We start from the raw sequence: 14,679 nt of genomic DNA, 5'->3' as shown, positions 1-14,679 counted from the left end.
TGGTTTTAGAAATAAGCTTAAAACAATAATTTTTAATAAGAATGGCTTGTGCTCAAGCCCCATCCAGTAATGCTTTTTCAAGACTCAAGTTTAATACATTTTTATAAAACCAAGATGACGAGAGCTTTCAGAAAAGCTTTTCTGGTTAATGTAGCTTTCTGGTGAAGTGAGGCTTTGACAACATGACATCTTTTTTTTTTAATTAATTAATTAATTTATTTATTTTTGGCTGTGTTGGGTCTTCGTTTCTGTGCAAGGGCTTTCTCCAGTTGTGGCGAGCGGGGGCTACTCTTCATCGCGGTGCGCAGGCCTCTCACTGTCGCGGCCTCTCCTGTTGTGGAGCACAGGCTCCAAACGCGCAGGCTCAGTAGTTGTGGCTCACGGGCCCAGCCGCTCCGTGGCATGTGGGATCCTCCCAGACCAGGGCTCGAACCCGTGTCCCTTCATTGGCAGGCGGATTCTCAACCACCGCGTCACCAGGGAAGCCCCTACAACATCTTTGTTTTGAATTCTGCTTTTGCAAATGGTGCAGTGAGTCTAACGATGTTTCACAGATGATTAAAGATCTTGCAGGGCCTCCTGTTCACTGGACAGTGAGCTGCTGTCCAGGACTAGACAGAACCCTGACCACAAGGCACAGACCAGGCTTTGAGTCTATAACATGGCATGAGGCTGCTTTTACATGTAATCCCCCAGTATGAGTTGCTGTTGTTTTAAACTGCTTCTAGTTGCCTTACTACCTGCCATTTATTAGTGCCTAACTGTATGCCGGGCAACTTGCAGTTTAATACTCCCAGGTGGCTCACAGGCGGGCACCCGATGGGGGTGGTAGCACCGCCCTGCTCCTGCCACCGAGCACACGCGGCCTGGATTACAGCTCGGGTCTGCCATCCAGGCCTGTTATTTTTGTTTCATTGCCTGGTGCCAACCATGGAACTGACTCTCTTAAAAGATAATTCTGCAGACTTTGAGTAGGCAGTTGGGTTTGTTTTCATAGTCTGATGCCAGTACCAGTGGGTATGCTACCAATTCCTTGCACTAATTTCTTTCCTTTTTTTTTTTTTTTTTGGGCTGTGCCACATGGCTTGTGGGATCTTAGTTCCTTGACCAGGAATCGAACCAGGGGCCTCGGCAGTGAAGGCGCAGAGTCCTAACTACTGGACCGTCAGGGAAGTCCCCCTTGCACTAATTTCTACAAAGCAAGCTGACTATAACAGCTAACATTTACTGGGGTATAGTGTATGTCAGACACCAATAGGCTCTTTTTAATAATTTTCTCATTCAATCTTTAAAAACATCTGTGAAATAGAAACTATTATCCACATTTTACAATTGAGAACACTGAGTCTCAAAGAAGTAAAGTTGCCCAAGGATGAAAAGATTATTTCCTCAAATGCTTCTTTAATTGAGGTATGAATGACATTTCCTTCAAATAATGATCAAGAATATTGGTGACTCAGAAACCATGTCATTTCAGAAACTGAAAGACTTTATTAAAGAAATTTTATTTTTGCCTTAGTCAGCAGCTGACATAAAACCACCTTGACTTTTAAAGGCAGCTTTGTTCTTTCCCCAGCCTTTTCGCTGGACCATGAATTCACTTGGAGCCAACAAGTGCCTCAAAGAAAAATCACCAAATTGTGAAGAAAACAGGCATATTTCCCTTCAGAAAATTCAGAGCCACAGTGTTTAGTAATTAAAGTGTTTTCTCCGCAACTAGCCTCAGATGGAGTGAGGCCACTGTAGTGGCTTGGGAAGTGGCAGGCGCCCTCCTCCCACATCTCCTCCATCCCAGAACACCTACTGCTAAGCAGGAGGCCAGAGGTTTGGACCCGATGCCCCATATGAGGACACTATGAAGTGCTCACTCCTTCACATCTGGCCCAGGAAGGAAAAATCTGAATGTGGCAGTGACAAAGTAAGTGCTTAAAGACCACTTACTCCAAATCTATGCTGTGCAGCAATCCAAGAAGAAAGGCACGGTACTTGTCCATCTCAAGGCTGTGTGCCCCACAGCACTCAGCAGTTACCCTCAGGTGTAACTACTCTTCGCGGCAGCCTCTTCCCTGTCTCCTGGTTAAGCACAATGACGCCAAGGCGCTATCATCCTCTCTTTAAGAATTTCAAACAACGATACAGGTCTCGTTTAATTGCTCTTTTTGCATTTAGGTGATACTGTTTCCCATACCAGTTTTACATGTTCTAGTACAGCTTCAAAAACTATGAACACACTGAAATTAAAACATGAAATAGCAGGAATCAAAAATAACACAAGGGCCAAAGACCGCGATGTGAGGCGCCCGCAGTGTGGCTGAGATGCACATCACCCCACCTCACCCTTCCCAGAGGCAAGCTCAGGCAGCCACTGCAAGGCCTCTCCAAGGTTATGCTGGCCATCAGCGTCCAACGGTCGAGCCTGAAACAGCAACCTAAACCAAGACCAAGCGCTGGGTTGTTCTATCCAAAGGAAGCCCAAGTGTCTTCTGCAATAGATTTTCTGTGCAAGTCAGCCCCGGATCCTGGGCCAGCGGCGCTGTGCTGGGGATGTGATGTGTCCCCCAGCAGCAGTGGTATCTGGAGATCAATACTGAAAGCTGCGCTTGGTCTGGATGTCATCAAGAATCTGCTGTAGCTCCTCATCTTCAAACCGCCCCTCCAGGCTACAAGAAGGAAAACAAAAAAAGTGAGTGTCGCAGCGACAGTGCTCCCCGCCCTCTTCTTTCGTGCGTGCTAATTTTCCAGCACCACTGGCCCACCTCTCCGCTTACCCCTAAACGCTGACACCTTTACATTTCAACTCTTACTTCTTTCCTTTAAAAAACATTATGAAGTATTTCAAACATATAAAAGGTATAGAAAATAAGCTCATTTTAAAAGTTATCCCCACCTGATTCCCTTTTTTTTTGCCACACTGTGTGGCCTGCAGGATCTTAGTTCCCCGACCAGGGATTGAACCCAGACCCCCTGCAGTAGAAGCTCGGAGTCCTAACCACTGGACCGCCAGGGAATTCCCTCTCCCCTTGATTCTTTAATAAATATGACAGACACAAATCGATGGTTCTGTGTGTGCTCCCCTATTCCAATTCCTTTTCTTCCTTCCCCAGAAGTAACCATTATCCTAAATTTGGTATTCATCATCCCTACGTGTACTTTTATATTAATATTTACTATAGTATATGTAAATGTATCTACAAGCAATATGCAGTACTGGTTTTAAACTATAAGAAATGGCATCGTAGGGCTTCCCTGGTGGCGCAGTGGTTGAGAGTCCGCCTGCCGATGCACGGGACACGGGTTTGTGCCCCGGTCCGGGAAGATCCCACATGCCGCAGAGCGGCTGGGCCCGTGAGCCATGGCCGCTGAGCCTGCGCGTCCGGAGCCTGTGCTGCGCAACGGGAGAGGCCACAACAGCGAGAGGCCCGCGTACCGAAAAAAAAAAAAAAAAAAAAAAAAAAAGAAATGGCATCGTATTGTATGTATCCTTCTGCAATTTTTTCACTCAAAATTCAATTTGGCATTTGTTGACATTATTCCACGTTGTCCTAGTTCACTAGTTTTTTCACTGCTATATAATAAACATTATATGATCATACAATGATTTATTTCTCCAGTCTTGACTGTTGTCCGGTTTTTGCTATCACTAACGATGCAGCAATAAACATTGGAATGCATGTCTTCTTTTAAACTACGTATGCGTTGCTTTTAGGACACGTACCCAGGAATGAATTTTGGGGTCATGGGGTATATTCATCTTTAGCTTTACTGGATGTAGCCAAACTGCTCTCCAAAGTGACCATACTAATTTGCACTCCTATCATCAGTATACCAGAGTTTCAGCTGTTTCACATTTTTGCCAACAATCGGTGTGCTGTGAAACCATCAACCTCATTACAAAGGCACCCATCCGACGTTGGTGATATCTGTCTAGATTTTAAATGCACACAGCTTTTAGACACAGTAATTCTACTTGTAAGAATTTATCCAATACACACAGAGCTTTTCACAACCAGTCCTAACCTTGGGATCAGAGCCTTGGACTCCTCAGCAGTCTCTGGACAAAGGTTGGCTAAACAGGCCAACTCAAACTTATGAAGCTTCTTCTGGAGCAGCAAGCTGATCACAGGGAAGAAAATCAAGACAAACAAAATCAAACAATGATGAATAGGAAAAAGGGCATCAAATGTAGCTAGCAAGCAAGAGGAAAAATAAAGCACTTGCAATCTTCCCATTATGGTTAGGTTTGCTGCAAAATCCCACTTTCAAATCACTTCCTGTTCCTCTTCCTGGAGAACAGGAAGCTACAACGAAATCAGGCAGAGACAGTGAAAGCGAGGGGAGCACACCAAGGCAGAGAATGCTTGCGATGATAACTTCTGAGAAACTGCTATGTACCTCGAGGACTATACAAGCTTTCCCCCGAGAATTTATTCTGTTGCTCTTTGCTCTTCCTACCACTGTTCTTTGCTTTCTTTGTTATTAATTTTATGTCAAACACATGATGTCAGATGTCCCCCATCTACCAGGCATCTTGACTTGAAGAAAATTCTCTTTTAAATGTATCTAAGGGCTTCCCTGGTGGTGCAGTGGTTGAGAGTCCGCCTGCCGATGCAGGGGACACGGGTTCATGCCCCAGTCCGGGAAGATCCCACATGCTGCGGAGCGGCTGGGCCCGTGAGCCGTGGCCACTGAGCCTGCGCGTCCGGAGCCTGTGCTCCGCAACGGGAGAGGCCACAACAGTGAGAGGCCCGCATACCGCAAAAAAAAAAAAAAAAAAAAAGTATCTAAAAAATAAACAAATACAAGCATATCTTACTTTGTACAAATCTATGTATAAACTGCATCTTATTTTAAATGTACTTCTAGTTCAAACTGTAAAAAAGAACATCATCAATACAAATCATATCCTGGATTCTCACACATCGACTTCTTAAAACAGAGGCCGTCCATGGTAAATCTGGTTTCAGAGAGGACCTTAATTATCTGTTCAGAAATAAACATTTCCTGTCCTTACCACTTGACTACAAGCCTATTAGTTATTGTTCAAAATTGAGAAAATAAAGACAGAAAAATGAAAGTCACTACCTAAACAAAGTCAATGTTACCATATTAGTATGCCATTCCAAACGTCTTTCTATGTTTTAGAATACAAACTCACTCATTTTGTTTTGTAACTTTTCGTCACCTAATAAAGCTATTTTCATTTTGTAAACAAAATACTGTAAACTTAGTTACACAGGCAGAGGTTCATAATGTAGTGTATGTATTATATGGAGGGATCTGTTGTAAAATGAACACATGTTCATTTATAAAAAATACCAAAAAACCCCCTACAAAACCCCAACATGGGAAAATAACCTGAAATTCTACCCAGAAATAACCAGTGTTAACATTTTCATGGAGAGTCCACCCGCCCTTTCCATAATTAAAAACAAATAAACAAACAAAACAAAACAAAACCCCAAAAGGAATTATAACAATGTTCTTCTGTAACTGGCCTTCTTTCACTCAACAGTACAGAAGCTGTTTTCCGTATTAGTACACACGTAACTTTACCTTGAACATGGCATTGCACTGAAGGTTGTGCCATAAGTTTATGTACCAAATTTCCTGCTGTTGAACATTTCTGTTGTTTCCAATTATTCATCATTCTAGACATCATTGTAAATGTATACTTCTTTGTGCACTTGATTGATTACTTTGTGCTTTAAAGATAAATTCCTGGAAGCAGAATTATTCAGTCAAAGGATACGATATAACTGGATGGCTTCTTTCTGAGAGACAGTGCCCTAAAAGGGCTTTACCAATATACACTACACTGCCACCAGCAATAAAAGATGGTGCCTGTTTCCCCTACTTCTTACACTAGGTTTCCCATTTTTTTTTTTTTTTTGGCTGTGTCAGGTCTTCGTTGCAGCACGCAGGATCTTCGTGGCAGCGTCTTTCGTTGTGGCATGTGGGCTCTTCATTGCAGCATGTGGGCTTCTCTCTAGCTGTGGCATGCTGGTTTTTCTCTCTCTAGTCGTGGCGCGCAGGCTCCAGGGCGCACGGGCTCTGTAGTTTGTAGCACGCAGGCTTCTCTCTAGTTGAGGCAAATGGGCTCAGTAGTTGCGGCGTGCGGGCTCAGTAGTTGTGCCGCGCGGGCTTAGCCGCCCCGTGGCATGTGGGATCTTAGTTCCCCGACCAGGGGTCGAACCCGCGTCCCCTGCATTGGAAGACGGATTCTTTAACACTGGACCACCAGGGAAGTCCCAGGTTTCCCATTCTTTTTAAACCTACTTAGCTATTTTAGCATTTCTTTGATGTCCTAGAAGATGAACATTATTTCATTTGAATTAGATAGTCATTTGAAGCTCTGACATAAATCAAGTCATTAGAGACTAATAAATCCATTTTTTTTTTTTTTTTTGCGGTATGCGGGCCTCTCACTGTCGTGGCCTCTCCCGTTGCGGAGCACAGGCTCCGGACACGCAGGCTCAGCGGCCATGGCTCACGGGCCCAGCCGCTCCGCGGCATGTGGGATCCTCCCGGACCGGGGCACGAACCCGTGTCCCCTGCATCGGCAGGCGGCCTCCCAACCACTGCGCCACCAGGGAAGTCCCTAAATCCATTTTTATAAACTGGGTGTCATCTCTTGATTATCTGTTAGAGCTCTTAACATTAAGGACATCAATCCTCTTCCCAGTTTATTCATACTTAGATTTTACTTATGGCACTTTATTTAAAGATATTTATGTAAATTCATTTACTTACTCAACTAAGAATTACTTAGTGCCTACAGTGATGAATATAATCAAGTCCTCGCCCTTGCAAAGCTTACAGCCAGCTATAGTCCATCAAGTTTCCCCTCATTTAAAGTCCTGCTAACTACAGCCAAAACTGTATATTCACTCAAGTTATCACATAGCACTTTTATGCATCATAGTTTACATTTAAATCTTTGATTCCTTCAGTAATTATTTTGGTATAAGATATACAGAGTTACAACTTCATTTAAAAATATTTTCCCAGTAACTTACAGTACCATCTTTGCCATACACTGGACTCATATAAAACATAATAGATTTGGATTTGTATCTGTTCCTGAATTTTCTATTCTGCCCCAATCATCTATCTATTCTCAGGCCAAAGTGTCACTATTTTCATTACTGTCACTTTTTAATGTATTTTAACAGCTTGTAGGGCAAACTCCCCTTCCTTTTTCTTTTTAAAAGTTTTTCTGGGGCTTCCCTGGTGGCGCAGTGGTTAAGAATCCGCCTGCCAATGTAGGGAACATGGGTTCAAGCCCTGGTCCGGGAGGATCCCACATGCCACGGAGCAACTACGCCTGTGAGCCATAACTACTGAGCCCATGTTCCACAACTACTGAGCCTGCGTGCCTAGAGCCCAAGAGCCACAACTACTGAGCCCACGCGCCTAGAGCCCACACGCGGCAACAAGAGAAGCCACCGCAATGAGAAGCCCGCGCACCACAACGAAGGGTAGCCCTTGCTCGCCACGACTAGATAAAGCCTGCGCACAGCAACAAAGACCCAACACAGTTAAAAATAAATAAATAAATAAATAAATAAATTTATTAAAAAAAAAAAGTTTTTCTGACCATTCGTACAAATTTTAGATCTTTGGGGGGGGGCATTTGTTAATTAACTTAGTATTATTTATTTTTCACAGCAGAGGATACATTTTTCTTGGCGCCACTTAGGGAGCCTGTGCTGCTCACTGGTAGGATTCAGGTGATTGGTGCCTTCCCTCAGCCACTGTATGTTTATTTATAATGATCTATTACCACCTCATCTTAATTGAATTATACGGCAAATTATGCTTTATCAGTGGAATAACAGTAACAGCAACAAAACAAATTACAGATGTTCAAGATGGTATAACAATGAATGCACTGTCATCCAAAATCCTACTTACAAAGTTCCGAGTGTATTTGAGAGTATATATCAATTACCTTGAGGCACTAAATGTATACATTAATTTGAGGAGAAATGACATTTTTACAGTATTAAGACCTCTTATTCGTGAACGTTTAAGTCCACCTTCATTTATTCAAGTCATCTTTTTGGTTCAACACTTTGCAGTTTTGTACGTAATCTTTTCCCCATGCATACACCCACACTTTTCAGAACAGGCTATACTTCATATACAGCCTTATCACTTCATTTTCTGCACACCTAAATTATGTGAACATCCTTCAATTTCATTTTCTATCATAATTTTCAATGACAATATAGTAGTCCAGGGCTTCCCTGATGGCGCAGTGGTTGAGAGTCCGCCTGCCGGTGCAGGGGACACGGGTTCGTGCCCCGGTCCGGGAAGATCCCACATGCCGCGGAGCGGCTGGGCCCGTGAGCCATGGCCGCTGAGCCTGCGCGTCCGGAGCCTGTGCTCCGCAACGTGAGAGGCCACAACAGTGAGAGGCCCGCGTACCGAAAAGAACGAACAAACAAACAAACAAAAAATATATAGTAGTCCATCAAATGGATTTACCACAATTTATTTAATTACTGTTGAATATTTAGTTTTTTTAAAAACTGTGACTATTATTAATAGCTCTCTGAAGAATATTTGCATATATACATCTTTTTGTCCACTTGCTTTTCCTTAGGACAGTACTTCTCAAACATTTCACCAGAGTAGAGCAAACAAGTACCCACAACCAACTCGGGGGCATAGGCACAAATGACTTTCTGCAACTGCAAGGATTTAAGTCTCATGATTTATTTCAATAATTCAGGGACTTCTCTGGTGGTCCAATGGTTAAGACTCCGAGCTCCCAGTACAGAGGGCACGGGTTCCATCGATCCCTGGTCGGGAAACTAATATCTCGCATGCCGCGTGGTGCAGCCAAAATAAATAATAATAAAAATAAATAAATACAACTAAAGTATTAGAAAAAAGAGATCATATATATCATTTGTTTTACTTCACAATATACTGGTATCTGTTTGCTTTAATGCAGAAATGTTTTAAACCATACCACCAAGTAACACTGATGACACCCAGTTTATAAAAATGGACTTCTCTAGTGGCTCAAATTATATCAGAACATCAAATGATTATCTAGTTCACACGAGATAATGTTCATCTTCGAAGAAATCAAAGAAATGCTAAAACAGCTCTTGTTTTCCCTGGGGCCTCCTATATACCCCAGCACCTCACTGTTTCCCAGAGCACATCCAACCAATTTGAGAAGCAATGCCTTAGGAAAAAATGCTAAAAGCCGGTCACCTTTTGAATGGTCAAGCAAAGATCCAGAAAGAATGCTCCTGATTTATATTTATTAACATAGCAAGATCTCTAGGACACATCAGGGAAATAATAAATAAATGAGCCCACTTTATTAAAAAAAAGAAAAAAAGCAAAATAAAACAATGCTGTGTGTTTATGGTGTGTATGCCAATGTATGGAACAAGCTCTGCAGGGCTAACAACAAACTTCTGACAGTAGTCACTCTGCAGGGAGGTAACTGGGATTTGGGGTACAGCAAAAGGTGGCCAAGGAGGTTTTGACCATATAAGCTATTTCAAAATTTTGACGAAGACATTATTTTACTTACATTAATCGTACAGATGATGCCCACGGGGTGGCGGGGAGGAGCGGGGGAGGCGGCAACAGCATGCTACGTGCAGATGTCTAATAGTCTGGATTAATAAAACTTTCTTTCAGCACTCACCTACGTACACTGGCAATGGTCTCTCTGTTTTTGAAACGACTGAAACGGGCTGTGTAGTTTAAAGTTTTCATGAAGACCTCAGAAAGTTCCTGTTCATCCTCTGCACTCTCATTTTGTTGCTTTCGATGCTCCAGAAGCATATGAACTTCTGAATTTAGAAGTGTCTCAGCTGTTTCAAACTCTATTTGTGAGAAGCATAAATGTCAGCTGAAAGTATTCCTCCAAAAGTCAGCTTCTAAACGTTCCTTTTGCCTTTGAGACTATCAGCAAGTCTCTGTCCCTGCAGAAATCCAGAGGCTTCAATATCCCGCAACTGTACAGTATTTTTCAGGTTTTTTTTTTATTTTTATTTTTTTGCCATGCCGCGTGGCTTGTGGGATCTTAGTTCCCCGACCAGGGATTGAACTCGGGGCCCCCGGCAGTGAGAGCGCCGAGTCCTAGCCACTGGACTGCCAGGGAATTTCTAACTGTACAGCATTTAAAAAACAAATAAACAAACAAAAACCTGAATAAAAAGTACCTAGACAAAACCTAAATATGAAAAACTGGTTTACTTTATCATGAAATTAAGAAAACCATCTCCCTCTTAGTTATTACACCATAAAAAAGAAAACAAACATATATTTCCATTATGCCCAAAACTTCCATGAAGCTATCCTATGGAAGGGAGTATTACACCTTGAGTCTATAAAATACAATACTAGAAGCAACCTATACGTCTATCAACAGATAAATAGTACTATGGTACAACCATTAAGTACTACCTAGCCCTTTGAAAGAATAGAACAGTTCTACACAATATATCATCAAATTTTTAAAAAGCTGTATGATTTCTATAGCATAATTCTATTTTTGCAAAGAATAAAGTGTATAAGTATATATTTATAAATGAGCACAGTTTGGAAGCATAAGCACTAAACTATTCACGGTCGTTTCCTCTGGGTGAAAAGGTGTGGAATTTCATGTTTTACTGTGGATATAGTAATTTTTTTTAAAAGAAGGGTACTGTTACGGCTTCCCCCACTTATTTTGTGTTTTCCAGTACCTGTAAGATATGATACTTTAAAATCTTAAGCTTTCTACTTATTTTGGGTTTTTAAATTACAAATTAAGCACATCACATTGCAAAGAGGAAGTTCTCTGATAGCAAAACGTGCTTTACTCCCAGCCATCTGACAAAGATTCTCTCCCTGACCAAACTCCAGGCTCTTTCCTGTCGCCCTCTTCTCCCCAAGGACTCAACTTTGGTCCACAGAAACTTGACGAGGGCTTCCCTGGTGGCTCAGTGGTTAAGAATCCGACTGCCAATGCAGGGGACACGGGTTCGATCCCTGGTCTGGGAAGATCCCACATGCCGCGGAGTAACTAAGTCCGTGTGCCACAGCTCTTGAGCCCACGTGCCTCAACTACTGAAGCCCGCGCGCCTAGAGCCCGTGCTCCGCAACAAGAGAAGCCAACGCAATGAGAAGCCCGCGCACCGCAACGAAGAGCAGCCCCCGCTCGCCACAGCTAGAGAAAGCCCACATGCAGCAACTTAGACCCAATGCAGCCAAAAATAAATAAAAATAAAATAAATGCATTTAAAACACTAACAAGATTTCTAATAGCTCCAGGCCGCATCCCTGGGATGACTCTAGCCCTTTACAGTGGTTGTTTATGAAAACTGAAGGCTGCCAAAATAACTGTTTGTTCCAGCCAACACTTGAAGACAGGGCCCCTGTGTCCCAGCCCAGAGCGAGGGGTGTGGGAGGGTAGGAGTTAAACGCCAGTTAACAAATCCAAAGGGGTTTCAAATGGACCAACCCCCCGCTTCCCGCTTTTCGTAATTTTTCACTTCCCCGACCCTACTGAGGCCCCGCTCACTCCGCTCCTTATTCCTTCATTCTCCCTTTAATATGCCCAGTCACCTCTACAGATCGAAGTTTAGATGAGTCCACGCTTGACTCTCTGTCCCACTGCAATAGTATATTACTGATTAAAATCTGTCCTTTCCCCTTTAGTGCCAGCTTTATCTTTGACACATCCCTCCAACACTTCACAGCTTACCGGATAAAACAAACTACTTAAACAGGAGCAAGAGGCCGCCCAGGGGCAGTGTGGAGTTGGGCGCCGACGGCTCCAGGGCTGCAGGCGTGGACTCCGGCTGGCCCGCTCCCGCGGCACCTTGCCCTGCCGGCCCGCATCCCCCTCCTCCCTGCCCTTCGCCGCTCCTGCCCAGGCCTGCGGCGACCACGCAGGACCACGGGGGCAGTCCGGCAGCCCCAGGCCGCACCTTTGGGAAAGATGAGCTGTGAGGCGTCCTCCTCTACGTCGCCTGCCCGCGGATCACTGCCACCAGCCGCCATCGTCTTGCCGCGCACAGCAGCCCACACCGCCGGAAGCGGAAGCGCTGAGCCGCGGCCAGGAAGGGGCGTGGTCTTGGCGACGGGGCGGGGCTCCATTGGGGGTGGGCGGGTCATAGTGGTGGGCGGGGCCTCGGTGGGTGGGCGGGACCCCGACGGGGCGGGCGGAGCCGAGGGACTTGCAGCGTCCTTGCGCTTCCCTTAAGGAAGCGGAGACAGGTCAGAGCCGCGAGGTCGCGGGGGTTCCCGGAGGGCCGAGGGGCATCTTGCGCTGGTCGCTTCCGGAGAAACCGTCCTTCTCTTCTCCAGTACGCCCTTCGCCGCGCTTCGTGGAGACTGGTCACTTGACCTTTCTGAGCCTCAGCTAACTCACCGGTGAAGTGTGGATGACGATACCTGCTTCCCAGGGCGTAGGGAAGGATTAGATGAGATGCAGTAACGCGCTGACCGACCCAAGGAACTGTCGTTGATGGGAAGCTGGGTAGGTGACTCCGAAAACATACAGTGTAATTTCTTACAATGCCTTAAGCATTTAAAATGTTTGATTTGTAGTGGGATTTTTCCAATAATTCTCAACATGTGGATAGTGATATTGAGAGGCCTTGTTGGAATATTTGGATGATACTTAGAAAAGTAAGCAGGGGCTTTCCTGGTGGCGCAGTGGTTAAGAATCCGCCTGACAATGCAGGGGACACGGGTTCAATCCCTGGAATCTCTGGTCCGGGAAGATCCCACATGCCGCGGAGCAACTAAGCCCGTGCGCCACAACTACTGAGCCTGTGCTCTAGAGGCCATGAGCCACAACTACTGAGCCCGCGTGCCACAACTACTGAAGCCCGCGTGCCTAGAGCCCATGCTCCGCAAGAAGAGAAGCCACCGCAGCGAGAAGCCCCGCACACCCGCAACGAAGAGTAGACCCTGCTCGCTGCAACTAGAGAAAGTCCGCCGGCAGCAACGAAGACCCAATGGAGCCAAAAATAAATAAATAAATAAATATTTAAAAAAAGAGGGGCTTCCCTGGTGGCGCAGTGGTTGAGAGTCCGCCTGCCGATGCAGGGGACACGGGTTCGTGCCCCGGTCTGGGAGGATCCCACATGCCGCGGAGCGGCTGGGCCCGTGAGCCATGGCCGCTGAGCCTGTGCGTCCAGAGCCTGGGCTCCGCAACAGGAGAGGCCACAACAGTGAGAGGCCCGCGTACCGCAAAAAGAAAAAGATAAGTAAGCAAATGAAAAAGTTTCCAACCTGAGAGAAAACAGATGGCTGTACAATGAAGGAAATAATCACAGTGCACTACTTGGCTCCGGAGTGAACCACGTTTAGGTATCATGTGAACTCTGTTAACAGTAAATGAATGAGGATATTACCAGACGAGAATATGTACTTGTATTCCTTTGATTTAAAATATAATTTTCACAAAGTTAATTTGCCTTGTATCTGTATTTCCAGAAGAAATGTATCCGGTGAATTAATGGCAGGTTCTATAGTATTGTTAGAGCTTATAACCGCCTTGAAGGGCTTTCCTACACAGTTCATTACAGCTGTGGACCGATGTCCCGAGGAGTCTGGGGACATGCAGCAGCTGGGTGTGGGAAATGGTCCTGTACTCAGCGTAGGCCCCTTTCTCTCATCTATCCATCCAACAGGGCTTCACAGAGCAACTACTACTTACTGGACTTACCATGGGCTGCCCCCAGGGCTAGCCGGATACCCAACACACACAGCAGGAGAGAAGTCAACAGGTGAAGAGAGAGGAAAGGAGAATAACAGATAACACATAGTGATGTTTCATAGGTTGGTCTGTCTACATTTTCATTCAGGAAAACCATCATAAATACTTAAGTGCAAAGCCCTGAGGTTAAAAAGATGAATCAGTCCTAGAGCTGTCCCCAAAAGGAGCTCACTAAGAGCAGCTGATGCAAGATCTGGACTTATCTTCCATCATAAAAGACAGAAAGTGGCAACGGGTATGAGAGATATGGAAGGATACAGAGAAAGAGGTCATTATGCTCCTCAAGAGCTACTATGGTTCTTTATACTGTATTGGCTCAGGGTCAAGTTCTTCAACCAGCCCAGCGAGTGCCTTTCAAAGGCAGATATTCAAGCCAAGGTCACAGACCCTAGATTGATCTGGAAGCAGCTTTACAGCACTTCCTCCACCCTCAGTCTCAAGAACCACCGATCTCTGACCACATGGCTTAGTTCATGTTTCAGACAACAGAATGAGTTTAAAATGGCAAATTTTGTGTTATATATATTTTACCACCACCAAAAGCAAACAAACAAAAATGGAATTCCATGCTGTTTAACTGCAAATATGGAATACTAATCTCTAGAACTATAATTTCTCTTGAAGGAACAGAATTCCTCTCACACACCCCAGAGTTATTACCAAAGTCTGTTTAACCAGTTGTTGTGATCTATTTCCAAAATTATCATCTAACCCTGACAGCGTACACCTGTGGCCAAGTTGTAAGGGTTTCAGAACTGGGTATGTTAAAAAAAAATTTTTTACATCCTTGCAAATAAAAATTTAAACCAAGACTGACAATATCAGCATATGGATGTTTGTAAGGTTTGAAAAATTATTCCTTGCCATTTTCTCCAAACACACCTCATCCTTTCTGGGCCATCCAAAAGCAAGAAACATTTTCCCTTAGGTCA

At 44.5% G+C, this 14,679-nt stretch overlaps 1 protein-coding gene across 2 annotated transcripts; it reads right to left on the bottom strand.

Annotated features, from left to right (window-relative positions):
* Nucleotides 1-1,486: 1,486 nt before the first annotated feature.
* On the bottom strand, nucleotides 1,487-12,045 carry POLR2D (RNA polymerase II subunit D). 2 transcript variants are annotated; one of them, XM_079924779.1, is made up of 4 exons: nucleotides 11,949-12,045; nucleotides 9,677-9,857; nucleotides 4,018-4,113; nucleotides 1,487-2,660 (listed from the first exon to the last, which is right to left on the bottom strand). In XM_079924779.1, exons 1-4 carry the CDS (start codon nucleotides 12,019-12,021, stop codon nucleotides 2,582-2,584), a joined length of 429 nt encoding a protein of 142 aa, XP_079780905.1. In that variant the 5' UTR covers nucleotides 12,022-12,045; the 3' UTR covers nucleotides 1,487-2,581. The 2 variants fall into 2 exon arrangements, with proteins under 2 accessions (XP_079780905.1, XP_079780906.1); XM_079924780.1 differs by lacking the exon at nucleotides 4,018-4,113.
* Between the last annotated feature and the right edge of the window lie 2,634 nt (nucleotides 12,046-14,679).

This window comes from Stenella coeruleoalba (genome assembly GCF_951394435.1).
Source record: "Stenella coeruleoalba genome assembly, chromosome: 6".
Lineage (NCBI taxonomy): Eukaryota > Metazoa > Chordata > Mammalia > Artiodactyla > Delphinidae > Stenella > Stenella coeruleoalba.
The sequence above is the reverse complement of the archived record's forward strand: the minus strand, read 5'-3'. Positions and strand labels throughout refer to the sequence as shown.

Bases quoted from the DNA above. Each gene is read 5' to 3' on its own strand.
- POLR2D (XM_079924779.1), bottom strand. From the start codon at position 12,021: ATGGCGGCTGGTGGCAGTGATCCGCGGGCAGGCGACGTAGAGGAGGAC. The intron at 9,858-11,948 runs GTGCGGCCTGGG...TCTCACAAATAG, and splicing joins ACAGCTCATCTTTCCCAAAG to AGTTTGAAACAGCTGAGACA. The intron at 2,661-4,017 runs GTTAGGACTGGT...TCCTTCTTGTAG, and splicing joins TCCAAGGCTCTGATCCCAAG to CCTGGAGGGGCGGTTTGAAG.